This window comes from Halyomorpha halys, unplaced genomic scaffold, assembly GCF_000696795.3.
Source record: "Halyomorpha halys isolate HHAL.00 unplaced genomic scaffold, Hhal_1.1 Scaffold213.1, whole genome shotgun sequence".
Taxonomy (NCBI): Eukaryota; Metazoa; Arthropoda; class Insecta; order Hemiptera; family Pentatomidae; genus Halyomorpha; species Halyomorpha halys.
In genome coordinates, this window is record NW_027116617.1 from 1,008,026 (window position 1) to 1,032,724 (window position 24,699).

At 29.2% G+C, this 24,699-nt stretch overlaps 1 protein-coding gene across 2 annotated transcripts in view; it reads left to right on the plus strand.

Annotated features, from left to right (window-relative positions):
• Atx2 (Ataxin-2) overlaps positions 1-23,372 on the plus strand; it is an 86,566-nt gene extending 63,194 nt beyond the window's left edge. For both annotated transcript variants that reach the window (XM_014418904.3, XM_014418905.3), the window contains 2 exons: positions 15,182-15,698; positions 19,077-23,372. In XM_014418904.3, coding sequence (XP_014274390.1) covers positions 15,182-15,698; positions 19,077-19,126 — 567 coding nt within the window. In that variant the 3' untranslated portion in view covers positions 19,127-23,372. The remainder of the gene's footprint in view (positions 1-15,181; positions 15,699-19,076) is intronic.
• Positions 23,373-24,699: the final 1,327 nt, after the last annotated feature.

A 24,699-nucleotide genomic window follows, 5' to 3' on the forward strand; every position in this document is an offset into this window, starting at 1 on the left:
ATAGTTCTGAGAGCAAATATGTGATCCTGGGTTTGTCTTCCAGGTCGAAATTGGGCCTGGTTTTCTTCTAGTTTTGGATATCACATTCTGTTGTACTATCTTTCTTATGAATTGGCACTATGATATTATATTCCCAGTCGTTCGGAATTACCTTACAAAGTACCTTGAAAAAGTGCTTCCAGTGATTTTATCATTTTATTACCTCCATATTTGATATATCCTGGAAAAATAACATCTCTGGCTGGTGCTTTACCTAGCTTCAATTGATCCAGATCACTTTCTATATCTTCCTCCTATATCGTATCATATCCTTCTCCTTCCTCCTGAGCGTTCACTAACTCTTCTTCAGGGGATCTTATGTGGTCATAGAACTGCAAAGAGTAGTATTGTTTCTATCTATCCAAGATGTTTTCTGAGTCCAAGATCATATGCCCGCTTTCATCTTTTATGTTTCTGATCTCTTAGGAAGTTTTACCCTTAAGTTCTTTTACTTTTTTCCAAAAGATCTTTATATTCTCTCTGTAATCCCTGTCAAGACATTTTCCGAATTCTTCCCACGACTTTTTCTTGGCCTCTCTTACAATACGTTTTGTATGATTTCTCCACATAACATACTCTTCCCATTTCTGTGGTGTCCAATTCCACAGGTAAGCCTTCCATGCTTCTTTCTATGGACCAATTTTTGGACTTCTTCGTTCCACCATTTGGTGTGCTTAAGTCTAGTGTTTATTTTCTTCATTCCACATATAGACCTTGCTGATTCAAGTATCACATCTTTTATAGATAGCTCTTATGATATTTCTCCTCCAAGATATAACGGTTGTCACCCATTAGTCTCATCCTATCTAGTCATCTTCATTGTCAACTACCTTACCTTTATTAGCTTAACACGCATTGTCGAGGCCTACGGGACAAGCAGAATAATTAAGAAAATAACCTCACTCGACAACTTCTATTCCTACCTTGGAACAATTTTCAATAAATCCGGCAAAATAGGGCAAGAAGTGTCCAATAGGATAAATAAAGCAAATAGTATTTACTACCAGATATGCTATACTATTGTAGGAAAGAGGGAGGTAGGTAAGGATATCAAGCTCCATACCTTTAAAGTAATATATCTTCCAACACTATTATATGAAGATGCTTGCCATGGACTGAGATGTGTGGACCAAGTGGTTAGAGCTCCTCCACGCTGAAATGCACTTAAGGAGGATGAGAAAGAAGAAGTGATGGAACCATTCTTTACAGTGGTTTGGAGAGGATGGAGATTAGGTGGTAATCATAGGGAAAAGGACTGGAGTTGTTAATGAGATGGATTAGGACTTTTTATTTTTAAGGAAAAATTATATGTGTAAAGAAGGACTGGCAGAATTTCAGGAAGTTACAATTTTATCAGTTAAGTGGGAATTCCATCAAACCCTATGTAGTTGGTGCAGGATTTCATTATGGAGGACATAAGGTCGGTAGGAGACGTGTCGGAAAAATAGATATTACTACAATTGAATATTAGGACTAAAAAAGGTGGGAAGAAATGGGTGGAGAGAAAGTAGATGGAGCAGAGAAAATGTAAGAATTCAGTTCTTTAGATGAAACTTGAAAGACTGATAAGGAAGTGAATTTACAGATAGAAAGTTTTAATGGATTTCTTATAGTAGGGGTATTCATGATATTGTGTTAAATGTAAAATGTTTTATGATGTTAAATGTTATAAGTATAGCCTTGTGAGCAGCCTTATTTAAAGTCATGATAAATGCATAACAGCTCCTAGCGGATTTTCTGAGCAACTTGTTTAGTAAGCTTTCCTTCCAAAACTTCTTTTTATTGCTTACTTCTAAGTTTTGATTACGGTAATTTATTACACCATGCCTAAAATAAGTGAAAAGTAGAAGTGTAAAAGTTTGGCTACTGATTATATTTTTAAAAAGTCCAAAACACAAGACAAAAAAAATACTACGAGTAAGTAACCTAACAAGACAATTAAAACGGTGACAAGCTCAGCTGGTCTGTTTCGTCACGACATTCTCCATGTAACAGACTCTCAGCCATGTTACATGTTATTTCGTTTTAAATTGGTAAAAGAAGGAAATATTTCTCCATTTAACACGTTTTAACATGTTAAACTAAAGATCATGAATACCCCTATTGGAGCATGGATTGTTTAGTTTCATTAACAAACTGTGCATGGATGAATGAAAACATGGATTCTTTTTAAGTTATGAATGTTCCACAGCTAACGTATTAATTCTTTCAGGGAATAAATAAGTCTTGGCGTTTTTTCTCCTTTAACCATTGGAAGTATGGTGTCATAAAAATAGCTGTGTTTATAAAAGTTTCCTTGAAAGCAGGCCTCATTCAGGATGCCCTCAATTATCGAATTAGAGAAAGAGGCATCAAATCATATGCATTTCATTGGTATTTGTAAGAAGATGGTCTGGGCAGCATCTTTTGATTTTGGGGTTGACCCATGAAGGGCGGCAGGCCCAGACCATCTTCACAAGTAAAAAAAACACTATTAGCAAATAGGAGGTGAGTGGTTCAGTAGTACGGCATTCTGCTACTAACTCCAAGGACCCGGGTTTGAATCCAGCTACGGTAGATAATTATTTATTCAGTTACTGTAGCTGTGAGTCAACTCAGTGGGTTTGAGAGCCCACTGGGGTCCACCCAACCTCATAAAGAAGATATCCTTAATTTAGGAAAAATCTGTTGTCAAGTGTGATTCAGGTCACTTCCTTATACAACTGTTGGTCTTTACTTAATATACAACACTGCTTCCTTGCAAATTACTGAACCCTTGACCCTTTATGGGTTGTAGTATTTCAGATTTATTTGTTTTATTCATTAGTAAACTATTGCTAGTATAGGTTACTAGTAAATAGTTTTTTCTGCTATTTTTGTACCTTTCTGACTGCCACACGGTCTTATTTTTTTTTTTTTTTTTTTTTAAGATTTTGTGTTACTTATTCGGTGACTTCGACTGTTTTAGTTTTGTCCAATTTCTGAATGAATTGCTAAATTATGGACTACTGTTATAATTAACTCACTAACATTTTTTATTCTCTTATGCATGAAATTTATTCAGTAACATTGTAAATTCAAGTTGTAAAGGTTATTAGTTACTTTTTATAAATCTTTATAACTATTAACGGTAAGTATACCCATTATATATTTTTTTTAATTATATTTATTTTATTTCTCCACAACTGCATGTAAACACGGAAAAAGTACACATTTATACACTTTTGCATGAAATTTTATGTTTCTGTTTTACATATCATTTTATTGTATTAAAACTTTTTTCTAGTTTTATAAAATTTATAGTAGGAAGTACTATTCTTCACCTTTTGAAATTCTAGTAACCTGCTTTATCTATATCCAATTAGCTGTATTGTGTCCACTTTGTTGGATTGTAATGCATTTTTTAGCTGAAGTTACCTAAAAATAGATTTTATAATTTAAATTTAATTCTTTCTTTCTTGAACATTATGTAACTTGACAATTACCTCAGCATTATTTTGTTAATATTATATTGTTATCATCATAAAAAAAAAGTTATACAAAAATTGAATATGAAAAACAGAATAGCAATGACATTTAATTAATTCATTGAGAAAAAAGATATTAACTGTTCATATTATTATTGCAACAGTATCATACAAAAGGTATTTTCTAAATTATTTAAAAACCAATGTTTTATATGTGCTTTTCTTTTAGAAAGCAGTGTTGAAAATTAAATTTTTCTTTAATAAAATGAACATTTCAAAAATTAATGTTTCTTAAATACTTTATCCTTTTAACCATGTTATTTTGATTAATATTTTATTATAAATATCTAAATAATTATTAAAATTCTGTAAATTTCTACACTCTTATTTTTAATTACTTCTCTTGTAACTTGTTTATTTTCGGCTGCAATAATCTGAAAATAAGCAAAAAATCATTAGAATTAACCTTCATGAATTACTATCATAATGTAAATAAATGACTTTATCTATGATTATGAACAGCTGTACATATTAATTTCAAAAGAATAAGGTTAGAAGAAATTTTCAGAATTTCTGGAGTGCAGTAAAGACAGGTGATCAAATGTATATGAATGTCTAATTATTATAAAATTCTAATTACTAGTAATAGTGGGATATTATTTCTGATTGTAGAACTTTTATTTAGTTTAAAAACAAAAGGAAGTAAAAATCATTGAATTCAGTAAATGACCTAAATCAGGTTAATCAGGGCATGAGGTATAACTGAAAAATAAGAATCCAGTTCATTACTTTCTAAAGTTAGCTTGAATTTTGGGATTTCAGCATTTAGTGAGTTTTATACGTGGATAAATGGTTCATAAATAGTTCTTAAATTATTTGGATAATTAAGTTCGATCCAGCATATAAATCCATAGGAACGTTTTTCTATCCTTTGTTGAGAAACCCTCTAGTCTTTTACAAAAGCTGTTTGTAACAATGTACTAGAGCAATTACAAGAGACATTTCTTTGGATGAAGGCTGTATAAGTTTTATTCCTGCATTCTCCTGAAACAACAATAATCCTATTTGTTACCAAAATTCAATCCACCTAATTAACATTGTCGGGAAAAATATTTAAATGCTAAGACTGCCAACTGTTTTACCTAATACCATTTCTTATACATGAACAAAAAATGAGTCCTCAAGTGATTATCTTATCTTTGTACTCAAAAATCCCTCTTTAATTTGCTCTAAAAAGGAATGCAAGACCAGTATATTGTTCAGTAAGTATCTGTGCATGATTTTTTAACACTCCACATTAAATTAATGAATTGTTTAATTGGACTACATCATGAGTTGAAGCAAGGAAAATGGGGGAAAACCCATTTAGTTCAAGAGCCCGTAAAAACAAATTATTTTCCCCTAATTTTCAAATTCATTAATGTAAACTCCGTACATTTTGGAGTCAAAATCATTAACTGCCAATTATGTTCAGGGAGAATTAAAAATTTTGGCTGGTTCAAGACTTAAAACATTCATTTTTTATTAATAAGTTATTTCATGTCTCCTAGTTTTTACACATACAAAATTAGGATTATTATTGACAGAAAAGACCCATTATCACGCTCATGGGGCACCCACCAAGCCTGGCATAGTGTAGATTAAATCATATATTTATCTTTAAAATTAAATTCTAGCTACTTTTACTTCATGCCCCTTCTTACTTTTATGGAACAAGGATTAGCAGTGACACAAAATAGGTCATTCTACCACATCTTTTGCGTAGTGCAAACGGAATAATTAATTCATCTTTACAAACAAAATTCAAGTTATAATAAAAGGTATTTGGTCCGGGTGCGGTCAAATAAAATTCAAATAGTAAATTAGTGTACTATTTATTTGAGCCAACGTTTCGCCCCACGTTGCAGGGCTAAAGAAGGTACAAACACTTGACATAAATACAAAGAAAAATTAGTGGAAAATAACAAGGATATACATTGAAACGTAAAATTGAATAAGGAAAGTTAAAGGTTATAAACAATAAATGAAAACGGTAATAGTAACAGATAAAGAGAAGAAATATTAAAGAAAGTGCAAATTAAGAGATAAAAAGGGTTAAGAATATAATCAAATGAAAATGAACAAGACAGAATTCATACCTGTTTTGACGGAAGTCAAAGTCAGAGTGAACCGTTTGTATTGGGAGGAGTGGGGATAGCAGTTAGTACGTCACATTTGAAAATAATTTTAAAGTAAACAATGTAAAAAATATTAAAATTAGGTAAACAATAAATGATAATATACATAATAGGGGGGGAGAAGAATTATTTTAAAAAATAATAAACTAATAAAAATTAAATAAAATAAAAAAATTTATATGGATAGAAAAACAAAGAAGTAATAAAAGATAAAATAATGGGATATAATAAATGTAAGTGATTAATAAAGACAATATACCAGATACTCATTTGGCATATTGTCATTGATGCCAACGGACTACATACAAAATATTAAATTTTAAAAAATAATAAAACGTAAGGTGTGCAAATACTTTTTTCTTGTAAGTTTGATGTTTTTTTTTTCTTTTTCTATGAACGAAGTTTTTCATTTTAATTTTATTTGTAGTTATCAATATACTTTTTATTTTTGAAGTAATAAGGTTTTTTTTTATTGCATAAACTCTTAATTTAATATTTTAAAAAACGTGGTTTGCAAATATTTCCTTTGCTCACTATACGTCTGGGATGTACAGTGTGCATTGCAGGCAAAATCCTAAACTTGTGAAAATCAGCCGGAAAATTTGAGGGTGACTGTAATACACCTGCCAAAATAAGGGCTAAAACTCTATTAGAGTTATTCCATACCATCTAGTTGTCAACTCATGTGAAATTAGGATTACCAACGACACTGATGAGGTTTACGCGTGTTGTGCTTATCAAATTTAAAATTCAACCTAGATGATTTGAAATTTTGGTTATTTCTGTCTCATTTCTTTTCTGTTGAAACACAAAAAAAAAAAAAATAAAAATTGCAAATATTCGTTGGTTTTTACTCAAGCATGAAAGTTAATTTAGTTCCAACGCAAAAAAAAAAAATCGTTGATTAAATAAGTAGTAAACATTGATATATAAGGAAAAAAATAACCATGAATTGTATTATTACGCATTTGAAGAATATAAACATGAAAAAATAATATAAAGTAGGTCGTAATTGAACGACTTAGTTGTATAATAAAAGCTTTGAAAATATCGATTGGTTAATATGAACACAAACGATCAATTTCTGTCGATGAAAACATTTTGAGCATTTGTTAAAATATCAATATTATCTACAAATAAGTAATGCTATGTGAAGATTTAATTTCAACTATTTGAGCAAATGTTTACTTACGATTCAACCATTGACGCTGATACCTATATTTTTTAGGTTTTGGCATCTTATTTTTTCTCTATCCCCTCTTGCTTGGAGTGTTCGAAGATGCTTCAACAGTTTTCATTTTTTTCATCGAAATGTAATGGCTTATAAGTGTCCCAATTCCGGAACAAAAACATTTTTTGTGTACAGAGCATACATATACTTACCTAAAATTTGGATTTGGGTGTACATAATTCATTCTGTAAGTCTTGAAAATGGTAAAGAATATAGAACTGGTTAAATTTACTTCTTTAATTCTGATCGATTCAAATTATGGAAAGCTGTTGTAGTTCGTGTCAGTGTTAGGCCCATTTTCCATTGCAATCAGTGCTATTTTCAACATATAAATTGAATGTCATGAAATTTTCTGCTTACTTAACATTACTACATATACATTACTCCACTCATTTACGAAAAATTAGAGGGTCTAGTTCGTTTGCTGACACTTGTTATGTGATAAGCTGTATTCCTTTTCTCTTCTTTTGCCTGTGCCACCTTTCCGAATCTTTGAAGGTGTGATATAATCATCAAATATGCAGTATACTTTCTTTCTATATTTTTCAACATAAGTTTGGCTATTTGCTCTGAAAGAACAGTGCTACCAAAGTAGTTTTCCTTGAAGTAGGGTCAATTATATACATAAATATTTACCTACTTACAGATATGTTCTTTTTCTTTTTTGCTATGCAACTAAAAGTCGATAATTAAAATTTAATTATGACCCACTTCTTATTTTTAATTTATTGCACTTTGTATCAATAGCAAATATTCAGATACCAAGAAATAACTAACCGAAAAAAAAAATTAATTTCAATTTTTTTAAGGTTAATTTTGGATTTCATTTGCTCAAAACGGTCACATCTCAAATGAGGCAGGATTATTTCTTTTTTTGTCAGCGCTAATTCTAATTTTATATCATTCAAAAACAAAAAGAAAAGGTATGAAATAATTCACATTTGTGAAATATGGCATGTTTTAAATTACTGCTAAGTAACATGCAGTTGGCGTCCCTGGATTAAGCAAAGTTTTAGTTGAGCTGGACCCGTGCGAAAAGTTCGCACAAACTTTAGTTTTATATGTGGTTTTAATACATAAGTGGTTCAGCACAACTTTAATTATTAACATTTGTACACACAAAGATTAAATAAATGCATCTACTTATAACATAATAGTTGAAAATTAACTAAAAAACCTATTAAATATATTGAAGTTCCTTTTCAACTGGAATTTTTGTGAAGTAATGGAGAATGGGAAACAATTTTTTTACCCTCAATGTTCCTGTTGGAAGAAAAAATGTGACCTGCTTCACGATTTTCACTCAGCTCAGCCTCTGTTCTAGTAACATAACTACCCTACCCCGCTTGCTGGCGATATCTCCCACAGATTACGAACTTGTAGTGAATTTAAAGTAGATACAAATTAAAATAAACACATTCATTAACACTATTATCCATAATGTATTTAAACATAAAACTTTAACAAAGGAGGCTCTGGTAATTTCCATTATTACCAATCAAATAAATATTATTTCGCAATTATTTAAATTAACAATCAATAAAATGATCACAAATTTTCATCCAAAATCATTTCAACACTTTGAAAAATAATCGTATCATTAACATCATAATTATTTTAAATAAATTACTATAATAATCCAAAATAATTTCAACACAATGCATGTGATAAATAACATAATATTTGAAAATAAACTAAAAACCTTTAAAATATATTGAAGTGCCTTTTTCACACATCCTTGGCTTCCTTCTCTCTTGGAACGAAAACTACCCCGTTTTCTGGCGATATCACCCACAGATTACGAACTTGTAGTTAATTTAAAGTGATATAAATTAAAATCAACACATTCATTGACACGATTATCCATAATGTAATTAAACATAAAACTTTAACTAAGGAGATTCTGGTAATTTCCATTATTACCAATCAAATAAATATTGTTTATCAATTATTAAAATTACTTCACTATTATTTTAAATCAATGATCAACAATACTCATCCCAAATCATTTCAACACATTAAAAAATAAAATTAAATGAAACTGGTTACTACAATAAAATCTCAAGGGTGGAGCCTCCACATTTTCACTCTCACAAAAGATACTAATGGGAGAGTGAAAAAGGGTTTCCCATCCCTTAAGTGTAATAATCATAAACGTTAACACGTTTTGGAAAATTATAATTGTATCTACTGCTAAGTTACATGAACCTTCGCTTTTTGTTCAATCAATTTCGCGAATTTTAACTCAGATTGATAGGGAAAACTGTTAGTAGTCATAAATGCTGTGTGCTTGAAAGGAAAATTCCCAGGTTTTAATTTTCCCCTTGGTTATTTTAAGTGAGTGAATAATTTGTTTAAATAATGTACCAAGGATTAAAAAATAATGGTGCTGACTGGAAAATAGCAGATCAAATTTTCACAGCCTCAAAGCTTTAATCTTTTTGGTTTAAAAGTATCAAGTTCTTTCAGAAAATAAAGGTTTCACACCTTCCTGAAAGTTTTTAGTTTTCTTTGGCTTATTTATAAATAATTGGGGGTGAGTTTAGTTATGGATACCAAAAATGTTAAATTGTTTTCGTAGGTTTCAGGAGGTAAAGGAATTGTACAATCTTGGATATTTTTTTTATTGATCGTTAAATTACTGGCTGATGGTATAACTTGTATGCCAACCAGTTTGAGGGCTAAGGTAATAAGTACCACAAAATCAGTTCAAGTATATTTTATGTCAATAGAATGGGAAGACAATTGTACTTTCATCACATTATTTTTCCATTGACCTTTCATTTGTTTTGTCCTCAGATTTTTATTATAGGGCGGACAAAGTTTAATGAGTAGAGTGCAAGCAGTCAGTTGTCTACTTATTATTGTTTGCGAGTGAACTAGAAATATATTATTTTAGATCCAGGAGAAGCCAGCTTCCTAATTAATGAAAATTTAGTTCATTAAATTCTATATTCAGTCTCTTCTTTTACAAACAGTAAATATATTTTGGGATCATCACATTGAAATGTGTCAGTTTGTATACAACAGCCAGCAGGAATTTCGGAATAGATTGACGGATTTTCACTGTTGATTAACCAAACTATATTAAAAAATATATTAACTACATCTTATACTTAGTCTAAATTTGCGATTAAATGAATGGTTTTATAAATAATTACTGGAAAACCCCTATTAACTCTACTTAAACCGGGCTCCGTGAGCGTGGCCAAATTTTGGTTTTCTCTTTTTGCTTAAAAGGAGATTATTGTTATGACACCAACCTCTTTAGGAAGGGGGGGGGGGATCAGTTATACATCGATAACAGTATACTTTGAATTATGTTTTTATTTATTTTTTTTAGCTGTTATTTATTAAATTAAAAGTGTGCTAAGACAAATATTTTTATATTTTATATTTATAACAAGAAGTTGAGTACAGGCAAACTGTCGTCCATGTGTTACTGTTTTTGAGTGAAATAGAAATTCATTATTTTAAAAATTAAAAGTAGCAACTCTTGTTTTTTTAGTTTAATTATTTACAAGTCAATGGTTGTGTTTTCTGTTTTAAAACAAGTATTTCTCAAATAACATTATTGGTGTGTAACTTTTTGTGCCATTTTTAAGTTTTATACAAAATCCAGAAAGTTTAGGAGGTTCTATAAAGAAAAGCCACCATGTACCTTGGTTCTAGACAATGTACTGTATTGCTGATCATGGGCATAAATGTATAAAATCAATGAAACAAAAGAAGAAATGTATTTTGAAAGGGGGACATTTGAAGAGGAAGTTAATGTTTTGGTAGACTTTAGCCAAAGGAGTGGGTCATCAGTGCTCAGGTGAAAAAAATAATTGCCTAAAATCAACATCATTCTAAATTCCAGATTAAATTCTACGAATGAGTCGGAAAGGGAGGGATTTTGTGAAAGAGTTCAATGATTAACTAAAATTGTTTGTGGTGACAGTCAACTGTGATTACAAGTAAACTTTTCTACCTTAATGTTAAAGGGTTTATATTACTATTTGTTTTTAAAATTTAGTTATCATACCTAATTTAACAATGGCTTACTAGTTTTAAGATATAAATTATATATTGTAATTCCTTGTTCACATTTATATAAAGAAAAATCAGGTTATATTTTAATTTCTTATACATTTATACCAATGATCAGCAATACTATATATGCTAATGTAAAATACAATTTTTTTAATATAAAATACGAATAGTTTGTTTTTAATATATATATCATATAGTTTATAGGTGCAAGATTCTGATGATCCAAGGCTCACTAGGGCATGATCAATGGTACATACTGGATTTTTTTTATTCATTTCAAATTCTATAAAAGAGTAAATTGTGATCCTTTGTATAATAATATCCCTTGTATTTATTTTTGTAGCCGATATCATATTTCAGGCTAACCATTATCCTTTTGTAAAAACTTTCTCTATCAATAAACAAATCGTATTATACATATTTTACCTTTATAAAATTTTAAATAGTGAATAATATTAACTTAATTCTTGTTTCGATGAATTTCAATAGAAGGAAGTTCTGGATCTTAACCCTTTAACTGAACAGAATAGCTTCAAATTTACCCTTTTTACAGTGTCAAAAGGACAATTTTTCATATTTGGTAGATGTGTGATTACTATTTTCTTTGTTAATTTCAGTGTCATCAATATTTTCAATATTGATTATTTAAATATGTATGTGGTTTAATTAGTAGGGGTGTTTTGATATATGCTTATGTAATAATTTACATGGATGCTCTTTCAAAATTGATTTCTTTTTTTCTTCTCATTTATTTAATATATTTGTACCCAGAGTAATTGGTAAAGTATGTTGTTCAGAACCAAGATATGTGATGGTGTGTTTTTCTAAATAGAACCTCCTCAACATTATAGATTTGGTTGAAAATTAAAAAATTCCATAACAAATTACACACTAATAACTTGTCATTTAAGTAGTATTTGTTTCAAAACAGAAAACACTACCATCAACTTGTAAATAATTAAACTGCAAAATCATAAGTTGCTACTTTTAGAGCAAAAATAACGTATTTACATTTCATTTGAAAACATTAATACAGGAACAGCTGGTTGCTTGTACTCTACTTAGTAAGATTTATTTTGGCCAAGTTCTGTAGCATAAATAACAGCTCCAAAAAGCTGAAGTGCTATCTAAAGTATACTATGATAAAGGTACAACAGTTTCCGATTGGAGAAGATGGTCGGGGTGAAGGGGGGGGGGTAAGCAAAGAACAACATATATAAACAAGAAAATAATTATAATAAATAAATACTTTTTTGTTTATTTATGTTGTTGTTTGCTAACCGCACCCCCCCCCCCCCCCCCCACCTTCTCCAATCAGTAATCTACGGCCAACTATCTACACCTTATTATGAGTGAGGAACGTCGGCATAAAATAAATAAATATGGTTTTGTTTATTTGTGTTGTTCTTTGCTGACCGCACCCCCCGACAAACTTCTCCAATCATTACACCTTATTACAACTGTTTCCCTTATTCGTATTCTTCCAACATATAATATAATTCTTTTTGTGGTACTTTTACCACTAACAGGTTGGTATACTAGGTATGGAGAGTGTCATAATCAGTGCTGCCGATTTTCGGGCATTTTTCACCTTAGAGGGTAATTGTCAGGTATTCGGGTATTTCAGGTAAAATGGGTTTATGTAATATATAGGTGTGCTAGTGCTGTGCCGCACTTGTGCTGTGCGTCTCGACCTGAGACCCACAGGTCTTTCGTGGTTGGCCCATCTGGTGTTACTTTTTTTTTTCCGAGTATAGGTTTTATTGACTGAAAGGGCCAGAAACCATGTATTTCCCAGTAAGTGAAAGTTGGAAGTTGACTCACCCTTAGAGTCCCAGTTTACGTCGACGGAAATAGCGTTTTTTTCCCATTAATGTAATTATTTATAAAGCTATTCATTCAATCACAGTTGTGGACTGAATATAAATTGTATTAAATACTATTTCCAATAATTTGGTTCATCTACGTGGAAATCGTTCACCTCGTTAGTTCGTTAAGCCTTTCTCGAGAAATTCGTGATCATGTCTCTGTTTTATTCAAACTAATACATTCAATGTAACAGTTAAAATCCCTAAATGTTGTTATTGTTATTAAAATGGAAGACCGAACGTAAAATTTAATGATATAAATTTTCATTAGCTCGGTAAACTTTTCAGTATTCAGTACATTTAATAGATGATAAATGTCTGATTTGTCCTTAATAATAAAAGTATTTATAACGAAAAAGTTGCTGAGAATTTATAGTAGTAAAAAAACAAAAACCCAAGATTTGATTAACTGTCTTATATAACCCAGGATAAGCCCCGCTGGGATGTCCTCCATCCCTAGTGTCTCCGGAGCCCAATAAAGCCCGCCTTCTTAGCTTATCTTTTCCTGGCAGCTCTTCCCCCTCCCCCCCATTATACTATGGACTAGTATAACTTCTGCCAGTAATTTGATGATCAAATTCAAATATTTATTCTAAAAATCCTAGATTATATAATTTCCCCACATCCTCTGCGAAAATGTAAAAGAAGTTTGGGTTGTGTGATAAGAACTGATAATACTGATAATAGCAGAAATACACTTTCAATTTCACACCCAAATCGTAACCCATTCTCAACTAGATTGGCAGACAAGTTTAACACAAAATCGTTAAACTATTTCGAATTTCAATTTACAACATCTTCAATCGTTTTTGTCTTTGTAGTTTACATTTGCATGCCACTTTGTTTATTTTTCAGTTTATCAATTGCCAATGCTTAGCCATCAGCAGAATATTTGTCAGCTTTTGGAAACAAGTGTGTGCCCAACTAGGAGTTGAAGGTAACCTCAACCAGGAATACTAAATAAAATTCAGTATTATTTTTAAATTTCTAAAATTCTTACTGTATAACTCACCTCGAATAATTGATACATAAATTAAAAAATAATCCAAAGAAAATTAAAAAGTTCAAGGAATATGTGAAACCTTTATTTTCTACTGGAACGAAATACCTGTAGTATTTGTTTAATAATTTTTAAAAAGATCAAAGCTTTGAGACTTTAAAAATTTGATCTTATATTTTCGAGTAACCATTATTTTTGTTTTAATTATCCATCTACTATTTTAATAAATTATTCACTCATTTAAAAAATAAAAAGTGAAAACTTGTGTTGCAATGCTTTTTGCTTAAACATTGTGGTTGATTGAAATAAAAATGAAGTAATATTAATTTTAATAATTGAGTAATGATATTCATTTGATTGGTAATAATAGAAGATATCAGAAACTCTTTATGCCAGGTTTTATGTTTAATTAAATCATGGATAATCGTGTTAGTTAATGTGTTGATTTTGATTTTTATCACTTTAAATGCACTACAAGTTCGTTACCTGTGGTAGATATCGCCAGAAAATGGGCTTGTTTTCGTATAAGAATGGAGCTAAGGATGTGTAAAAAAGGCACTTAAGTATATTTTATAGGTTTTTAGTTTATTTTCTACTATTAAGTTATTTATACATAATTAAAGTTCTGTAAACCACTCATGTATTAAAATCTGATACAAAATTAAAGTTTGAACGAAGTTTTCACTCAAGTCATCTAATAACTTCGCCATTTCGTTATTACACAGTTATTTATAACTGCATGTTATTTAGCAGTTTTTTTTTTAACATGCCATATTTCACAATACATACGAAAGTCATCGTATCTGTTCAGTTATGTTAGTTTGTCAGAACGGACAGTTTTTGTAGTACTGTGCGTTAAAGATTCAAAGTCCAAAATTTAACTTTAAAAACATGGAACGTGATTTATTTCATACCTCTTAGTTTTTTAGTGTTATGGAACTAGGATTAATACTGACACAAAAGGAACCATTCTGACAAGTTTGTGACCTTTTTAGGTTAGAGTAAATGAGAACAAAAATTTAACTAAAAAAATCGAAAATCGAGTTTTATTATGTTAGTTATTTCTGGATAAATGAATAAAGTTTGGTGTTCTGTTTCTGTTAAACCCATAAGAAGGTAAGCGTAGAATTAAATAGTAACAAATAATAATTTTTCATAACCAAGAATAAAAAATAGTTATGAAGTGCATTCTTATTCATTTGGAAACAGAAATGAAATAAAAATAAGAAGTAGTTTAGTTAAGTAGTTTAATTCACTATACAAATATTTAAATAGTGACACCAAATTATACTATATTACCTGTGGTTCAAATTTTACTAAGCTATGATAAAAAACGTATTTATAAATATAATATAATATATTAGTATATTTGTAATTTGTTGCAGATGGTTCGAATGGTTGCTCAACAAAGTGGAGGTATGGTTCCTCCTGTGTTAACAGCAATCAATTATCCACCTGAAGGTGCCCAAACACAAATGCAGTTTATGGGTCCAGGAAGTATTGGCCCCCATCCACATCATCCACCTCATGTTCATCCCAGTCAAAATACTTCATCATCACCCCAAGCTAATAGTGGCCAGCTTGGCAATACATCTTCAACGGGAGGAGGTAGCAATGCAAGTGGTGGTGGTGTTTCAAATTCAAATGCTGGACCGCCCCCACCTTCATACCCTCCTTCACCAGCTAATAGCTATTCTCAACCTCCACCTGCTGGTCCTGGTGCACCTCACCCGCCCAATCCACATCATACATATCCAATTCTGTGTCCTATGATACCAGCTCCTCCACCTCCACCACATCCTGCTCCTCACACTCCACATCATATGATTGCTGCGGCAGCTGCACAGTCTACAGTCCAGACCTATATTCATCATCATCACCCTCATCAACATTCAACTGCTGGTAATGATTATAATCAACTAAACTATTTATATTTTTTATACTTGATTAATAAAAATAATTAACAGTACTAGGCTGCAAAGAAGTCTCCTGTTCCTGAAAATATTTTACTTTCCTATATGGTAGTGATTATATCTAGAATGTGATAAACAACTTTTTTGTGAATTTAATGTAAATATGAATGACTTATTAGGATAAAATTTATAGAAATTTTCCAAACACAAAGTCTTAAGGTCTTTAAAGTAATGGCAATCAATTCACCAGTCAACGCTTAACAAATTCAGGCATTATCAGAATTGAAAACACAACACATACACACTGAATAAATGCAGTATATCTCACATCAATAGGATACTTCTTTTAAGATGTACAAAAACATATTGTCAAAAACCTTTCTCAGCAATGTACAGAAAAGTAGGTTTCTATTTATTTTTTAATGTCTTGGAGAGAGGTTCCATCTCTAGTTGATGAGTCTTTTTAGACTGTTGATGTCAGATATGCTGCATTTTGTCTGTGTCTTGTTATGTTTTCTGTTCTGATGATGCCAGAATTAGCAAAACATTGACTGGTGATACTCAAGGATTTTTGATTGGAACGTTCTAATCCTATTTATTGATATGAATTAATATAATTATCAAAATTTGATAATAATGCAGTTATCAATTGTACATGGTGAATGAGAAAAAAAATACCCCTTGATAATTAATGAATTTTATATTTGCATTAAACATTTCATCAATGTATTCAAATCTAAAGGCAAACAATATAAGCTGATAAGTGCCCTCTTGCTGCCATCTCATCAATTCCCTGCCAAACCATTTCTTGAATTTCAAATGAAAATAAATTTTTACTCCAGTTCATTTTGAGAAAAGTACACAATTGTTTTCTAATCCACTTAAGCAGTTCATTAATTCTGTATTTAAACTTTAAATTAAGGCACCAAATATATATCTTCAGGATCTATAAACTTTCATACCGTTTGCCAGTTACTAGCTCTTATCATTAAATGGATTATTCAATTCAAAGCTATTATAACTCTTAGATGCTATATTTACCAAACTCTTTCCTTAAATCTTGGGCTTAATGTAACACTACAAACAAGTGAAGTTGAGAAGGAACTGACATAAAAAATAAGATTTTATTACATATACCTCACATCAATGAGGAAGAGTTGAAATGATATAATACCTGTTATTAACTTATCAATTTATATTAAATCAAGTTAGAATCATGGTAAGTAATTTTCACCTCCAAGTATTAATTAATGACTAGCTAATTAATTTGTCTTTATGTTGAATATAATGTACAGGTTCAAAAAAGGCAAAATATTTGGTTTTCTTCATTAATGTAACTTTTTTTCATCTCTTAGTTCAGTTGTACTTATGCCTTCTGGTTTAAAGTAATATACTGAAAACTCAATATCTTTAAAACAGTTGTTCTTAACCAGATGTAGGATAAAGCATTGCCTTAGAAGAAAGAAAACACTTCAAGGCATGCAAAAGAAGCTTTCTAACAAAATTTCCACTTGACCACTTATACATGAGGTGATATATTTGAGGAACTAAAAACTCGACTTTAATGTTTACTACTTCCACGTCTATGTTCTCTTCCTATATTATCTCTTTCTTACATCTCACTCACCATTAGTACAATAAGAAACTGGTCAATATATTTGCATGTTTTCATATATTTTGATTGTGAATGTTAATGAAGTGATTTAAGTTTGAAATGTACATTAATTTATGTTTGTATTCATAAATTTCTATCCTTATTTTAAAATAATGAGATTCTCTTTCAATACTGCAATTTCCCAAGTAAAGATATGAAAATATATTTTCCATGGAGGTGCTAGAACTTATTAATTTTGAATTTAAGAATGTGCAACCACTTATTTTTAATATATATTTAAATTTTCAGTAATATTGAAGAGCTGTGAATTATTAAAAAGGTTTAGAACCACTGTTTATTTCGATGCCTAAATGGCTGAAATATTTAAGTTTCTTGATATTTTGAATCATACTTCTTGTAAAATTAATTTTGAAGTTTTAGAACTGTGTAAATGAGCTTAGTATTCCTCATTTAAAAAAAAAAAAAAATTGAAATTTGTTTTTATGAATATGTTTGATTACATCCTTTTGGTTTTCTGCTAATATTGCTTCTAATTGCCTGTGGAATTATGGAATTCATTTACAATCATTGAACTGTGCCTTGAACAATGAATATAAATTGTATCCTATGGTATCACTGTACTATGGATTGCGTCTTGAATTAATTTTTTATCGTGACAAGTTTAAGTTTTTTTCCTATTAATTTCTATAGCACATGCTCAGTGTTAATATATTAAATATTGCTTTATATACAAGTTGGATATTGTATGTATATTGAGCCTTTCTTGGAATGGTATTTTCTTTAAAAATACACACATACTCACATGTACGAGTATATGTATGTAGAAATATACATATTCTTCATAGTTTATTCTCTTTAAAAATTTATGAAACTAATTTCATTAATATAATTTATCTAAAGAGTTCTCCGAGGTTTTTATTAGTTTCCACCATTTTTATGTTAGTATTGAAATGTTTCATGTTATTACTTGGTTTATATGATTCTTCTACTATTTTCTGTTCTAGGTCATATTTTAACCTTTTATTTCTGAAGTATTCAAAAATTATTATATTACATATTGTATATCTGTAAAATAATTAAAGCTCCATATAGAGGGGTTAGTTTTTTATCCATCCCTAATGTAGCAGTATGAATGTGGCTTTAGTTTGATTTTCTTGCAAAGCAAATAATAATGGCAATGCTTATCATACCCATTTAATGTTACCCTTCTTGCTCATTAAATATGGGATCATTTTTTATAAACACCCCAACACTTTGCATATGATAAATTAAAAGATGATAAAATATATTTTTATTTATTTATCCTATGCTCACTTGCGACAACTTAGCCATGATCCCGAACAGTGAAGAGAGCAGCTTGTTTTCATCGGCGATGGCGATTTTAAAACATAGGTTATGTTATTTATATTATTAAAAGACAAATTAGTTTATAGGAAAACAATGAAACTATATGTTCACTTTTTATATATACATAATTTTAATATAAACATTAAGGTGAGGATTATAGAATAAGATGTTTTAGTAATTATTATTTTTTTTGTTAATTGTATTAAAAGTCGGACTTTTTCCTCTTTAAATTGTTAAAATATCTTTTGCTGGCTTGTTAATGATTGTTATTATTTTAAGTTATATTTTTATATCTATAGTGCCATCTGTGATCATGAGTTTTCATGAGTGTTATCAATAGTTTTTAGTTATGAGTTATTAAATATTTTGCTTATAGATTATTTTTTTCTTTTGTTTTGTTTCTAGTTGGTAATCAGCAACATCATATTCAAGTTATTCTTCCTCACAGCCAATGATGACAACTTCATAATAGAGTCATATTTAATTTAATATTAAAAAAGAAGAAGAAACCCACTAGATGAGGGTATATGAGCCTTCCAGTGGTCAGTTGTCAAGTTTAAGCATTTTGAAGCTTGACTACTAAATTTTATATCTGCACTGTAATTTCTTTTTTTAGAAGATCTTGTTAAAATTTAAAATATCTGTTCCACTCTCTAAATCCAATCATTCATCATATCATATTATCACTACTTTACTCGATGAGTTCTGTTTTAAAAAAACAAAGTAGTTTTATGTTAATGTATTCCTTTTTTATTCAGAATGAATCATAAATGAAGCCCAGTTTACATTTGAATCTTGTCAGTATAATGTTTACAGAGATACAAAATAACTGCCTTTAATATGGAATATCTATAATATTCTGTAATGTAATAATCCTATTATTGAAGCTATTTTTTTTTTTTGTTATTTTTGAGCATTTAAATTTTGTATAAAAACTGACTGTGAAATTTGTTGTTATACCGGTTTTGTTATCAATTTAAAATGGATTTTGTTATTGAATTGAAGTAGTTTAACTTTTTTAAATATTAAACTTCTTTGCTTAGGAAATATTTGGTTATTCTGTTAGCAATTGGGTCATTGATAACCGCGAGTTAAAGGATATCAATGTGAAATGCAATAATAAAGGAAAGAAAGACTAATATGTACTCTTATAGTATGTAAATATATATCATCATTTTTTATCTTGTGGAATTCAAAAGTTCTAATAGAAAATTTAGTAAACATTTAAAAATCAAATTATAGTCATATCTTAATAGTATTATTATTGTTTAATACTATTGTAACGCTTTATAGGCGTAAGCTAAAACACTAGATTCACTTGGTGCCTGATTATATTATTAAATTTAAGATATTTTTTTAAACTAAAAATTTTGCATGATGTTTATATTAATCAATTTAGATAAACTAAATGCTTAGTCTGTTAATTAAGCTATCCTAATAAACCAAATTTAATAGTTTCTGTTCTTATCTTAAACTGAAACTAATTTTTTAATTACAGTTTAATTCTCTTTATACATGTGCATAAATACACTTGTCTATAAACATAACAATTCCTACAGCTGTCTTCTTGCTACTTGATGAAGACTGAATTAATTAATAAAAAGCCTTTGGCATTTGTGTGTTAAACTTTGTAATTCTTTTAAGGGCCAGTAGCATATGTAGATAAAACTAGCATATATTTTGTAAATAAAACTGTTAATCATTAATTTTCAGTTTACAAAATTAAAATGCTTTCAGTTTTTTATTTTATTTGTGGTAATCTCGAATATATTTGTTTATAACTCGATTTTTATGTGCAACTATAAAATTACTAGTTCAAAATTTGGAATCTGTTCAATTATATTGTATTTTTTTTTCTTTTCAATTTATGGGAACACATGGTTCAAAATGTTTCATTAGTCATTATTCAAGTTCCTTGTGTTTATATTTACAGCAATGAATATTTCGTACTTTTTCAAATTTTTCTTTTGTAAGTTATTAAATGGTATTTGTGTGAAATTCGAAATTTATATTTTTTAATCTTGTTTAAAAGACATTTAAATGAAGGCAATAATAACAAATTAATAATGTTTAAACTCACATTACTGTTAACCAGCCGTTGTTATATATAATACACCAAAATTAAAATAGTATGAACTTAAAAAATTAATTTTTGTGATTAATATTTTGTTAAGATTCCATAAACTTCTATGGGAAAATAAAATAGATTTATTTGTTTGGTTAGTCCAACTTCCAACTATGGAATTCAGATTATTAATTCACTAAAAAACTCAATTTTTGAGTTGATTCTGTTTTGATCATGGAGTACAACATGTTACCATTAATTATTTGTTAATCATCATTTTTTGTTTAGTTGTGGTGGTTCATCAGGTAATTAGTAAAATAATGATATTTTTATATAATTACGTCGTACTGATTGTAAAGCTAATCCTGTTTTTCATGTGATCTGTATTAGATCATCATATCGCTCTCACATATATATATATATAATATACTTTATAGTTTCATGTAAATTTATATTTTTCATCGGTTATTTCATTTTTTTTCTTGTAGAGAATACACACCTTCACACATTAATGTATACACATAAACACATTATTAACTGCATCTTGATTCAAGTAAGACTAAAAATAATTATTTTATAAAATCTGCAATAATAAATTATATTAGTGATCCATCATAAATTATTATATATAATACTTTTATTTTACTTTATATCATTGAGGAACACGTAATTCTAATTTTGAGCCAAAAATGCCTACTTAATAAATTTAAATACTTGGTAGTTTCCTGTGATATATGTTCATTCATATAGAAAATAATATTTATATTTCTTGTTTTTCGTTCTGTGGTAACCACATAAAAAGAATGCCAATGGAATATATATTCTTTTGCTTAGTGCCTTTTAACATATTGCATGTGTGGCTAATAGATATTCATACTTCAATCTAGTTAAAAAATTCCCTTTTTTATATTAGGGTAAATTTATACTACAAGAAAAGAAACTGAATATAAATATTTGCACATTTTTCTTTACATGCTAGGCTCATATAAAGAATATTTATGGGTTTTACATTGCCTTATATGTTTTGACATTATTGTATATATAGTCTTTACATTCTAGGCTCATACAAAGACACTTTGAAAAACATTTCATATTGTGTTTTGACATTTGTGTGTGTGGGTGTAGGTGGGCTTGCTTGCTTTCTTTTGCATGTTTTTTTTGTGTGTATGTGCGTTGTTTTTTTTGTGTGGCGTGTGTGTGTTGTTTTTTTTGTGTGCGCTAGCGTGCGTGCGTGTGTGCGTGCGTGCGTGTGTGCGTGCGTGCGTGTGTGTGTGTGTGTGTGTTTGTGTGTGTGCGTGCGCGTGCTTGTGCGTGCGTGTGTGTTTGAAATGTCAAAAAATACTTGAAATCTGTTTCCATCATGATAAGATAGAAATACAGCGTAAGTTATGACTTTAATTTTCAATGCTAGAAATTTTGCATTAGAATAATGTTGTTTTTCAGAAAGAATGTGTTTGATTTTTTTTTTCTTATTACTCTGGACATGATTTATTGAAAACGTTTAAAAGCTTATAGAATATTCTAGTCTTATTTACATTTTAAATGAGTAAGGCATAATATTATGCATTCCTTAATTAAACGGTGCATCCCATTTACTTTAGTCTATATTGCATATTTAAATTATAAAGAATTTTATTAAGATAATGAATTTATTACTTTTAATAGATTCCATGTATATTAAAGTAAAAAAAAAATATCCTTTAGAAAAACCTCTGTTCTGAAAAGAAGTAGCGTACATTTTTATTATGGTCTTTACCTGGAATTGAACTGTTATTTGATTTATTGTTGGTTCTGTGGGAATCATTTGATATAACAGTGTTTTTTTTTATGACTTATACTCATGTACATAAATAAATTATGTACTTTTTACTTAGTTCAAAGAATAGACATAAGGATTGACACCAAGATATTTACTCTAGAACCTTAAGAACACTCAGCCAGAAACCCGAGTGAAATATAGGACTTATAGCTGTTTCTCCTTAGTATTGCATAGTTCCTAAAAAAAATTTAAACGCAAATTAAAAAAAAAAAGTAACTTGATAAAAAAAATTAAATCATTTACTAAGATGTGTAATTTGAATTAAATTAGATAAAACTGATTTATATTTTATTTCAGTGTACTTTTGTTTATACCAAATATATTATTGATTTCTTGAAAAAGGTTGAAAATATAAACTGTGTTATGACATAATTTTATGTTTAGGATTATATGCTTGTCTGTGTACCTACAATCTGTGTGTCTTTATATGAACCAAAAATAAAAATAACTGTTATTTGATAACAATGTAGTATTTAAAAAAAATACATTTGTGATATTTTACAGAATTATAGCCTGTAAGTTTATCTTTATACTGAGAAGATTTGTAAACTGGGCTTTAATTGTGTATTTTAAATTGTTCATTTGTTACTTTTTGTTTGTATTTTTTTTTTTTTTTTTGAATAGATAAGTTATTGCTTAGTAAAGTTTGTTTAAACAACCTTTAGAAAATTGCACCTATAGACATTCTGCATTCCATTTGTTGGACAGGTCATGATATAAACAGAACATTGTCATAGACTTTAATAATTTCATGATTGTAATTCAGTGCTAACAGTTAATTATATGTTAATAATTAAACTTTAGTTAAAAACTTTAATTTATTTCATCCCTAAAAATGTTTTATGATAATTATTTATTATTTTAAAATTTTAATTATAATAAAATAGTAGTAATTATTTTTTAATTAGTTTATTCATCTGATTATTTATTAGAAAAGTTCTCTCTTTAGTATGGTTGGTCTTTGAGGAACATTATTTCAAATACCCCTTCAAGGGAGCAGGGGTGGCTTAAGTCCCACGCTAAAAATAATAAAAAAAATGAGTTTTTATGTTATGTATTACAGTTGCAGATAAAATAGAATGAAAACTATAAAAAATAAATGAAACAAGCTATTACAGGTTAGGCTAGTTTATATTAATAAGGTAAAGAGAGTGGAGGTAAACCTACAAGATTGGCTTGGCTGATGTTATAGCGTGCCTCACAGTTAAAGTTTGCCCATGGCCTTTCATCAGCTAAGGCCAGCCCTGTAGGGGTTGCCAAGAAGTTAAAAATTATAAACAATTTAGAGAACAACTTGAAAAAGTTATGTTTATGGTAATATGGTTATCTCACATGAAATATATAAATTTTTTTGAATAACCTAAGTAAAGTATGAATGAATATAATTTTATTTTATCAAGTATTCTTAAAAAAACTTTTAGAATTTTCTACCATTCATTCAGTGTCCTTTTTAATTTCCTACTAATAAAAACTAAAAGAAATACATTATTGGAAGAAACTTAAAAGTTCTAACCAACCAGCTTGTTAAAAAATATTCCAAGGCTTTTAAAAATAATTACAGTGCCTGATTAGTTTTTAAGCCTTGTAGGTTTTTCGTAAATTTCAAAGTGAATATTACTAACCTTGTTGGAGAACTGGTCCTTTTCCTACTCTTATTAATATTTACTAACTGAGCAATTATTATATTAATGACCGTCTCTCTCTAATGATTTCACAGGTGTCACATTAAATTTAAGGATAAGAGACCACATTATGCTGAAGAAATTTAAACGTGCAGAGTCTGTCTCTGATACTACTATTTTCTTAAATCATAGTTGTTTAATGAGTTTGAATGATCAAGAAATTAAATTAAAAGGTATCACCCCAATTAACAAAGTTATTTGAACAGGAAATATATTTGTGCCTTCGACTAGAGGAGGGTGTTAAATAGTACTATTGAGTGATGTAATTAATAAAGGGTGGTGCAGGTAAACATCATAAAGTATTATTTTGTCCAGATAATCATTAATTTTTATGATAAATAAATCATTAATAGTATATAAAGAACTTATTTGATACAGATAGCCAATTGGTTTTATGATAAATGAGTCATCAATAGCATATAGGATGCAATATTCCATCGCCAAGGCTGGGCATCTGCCAAA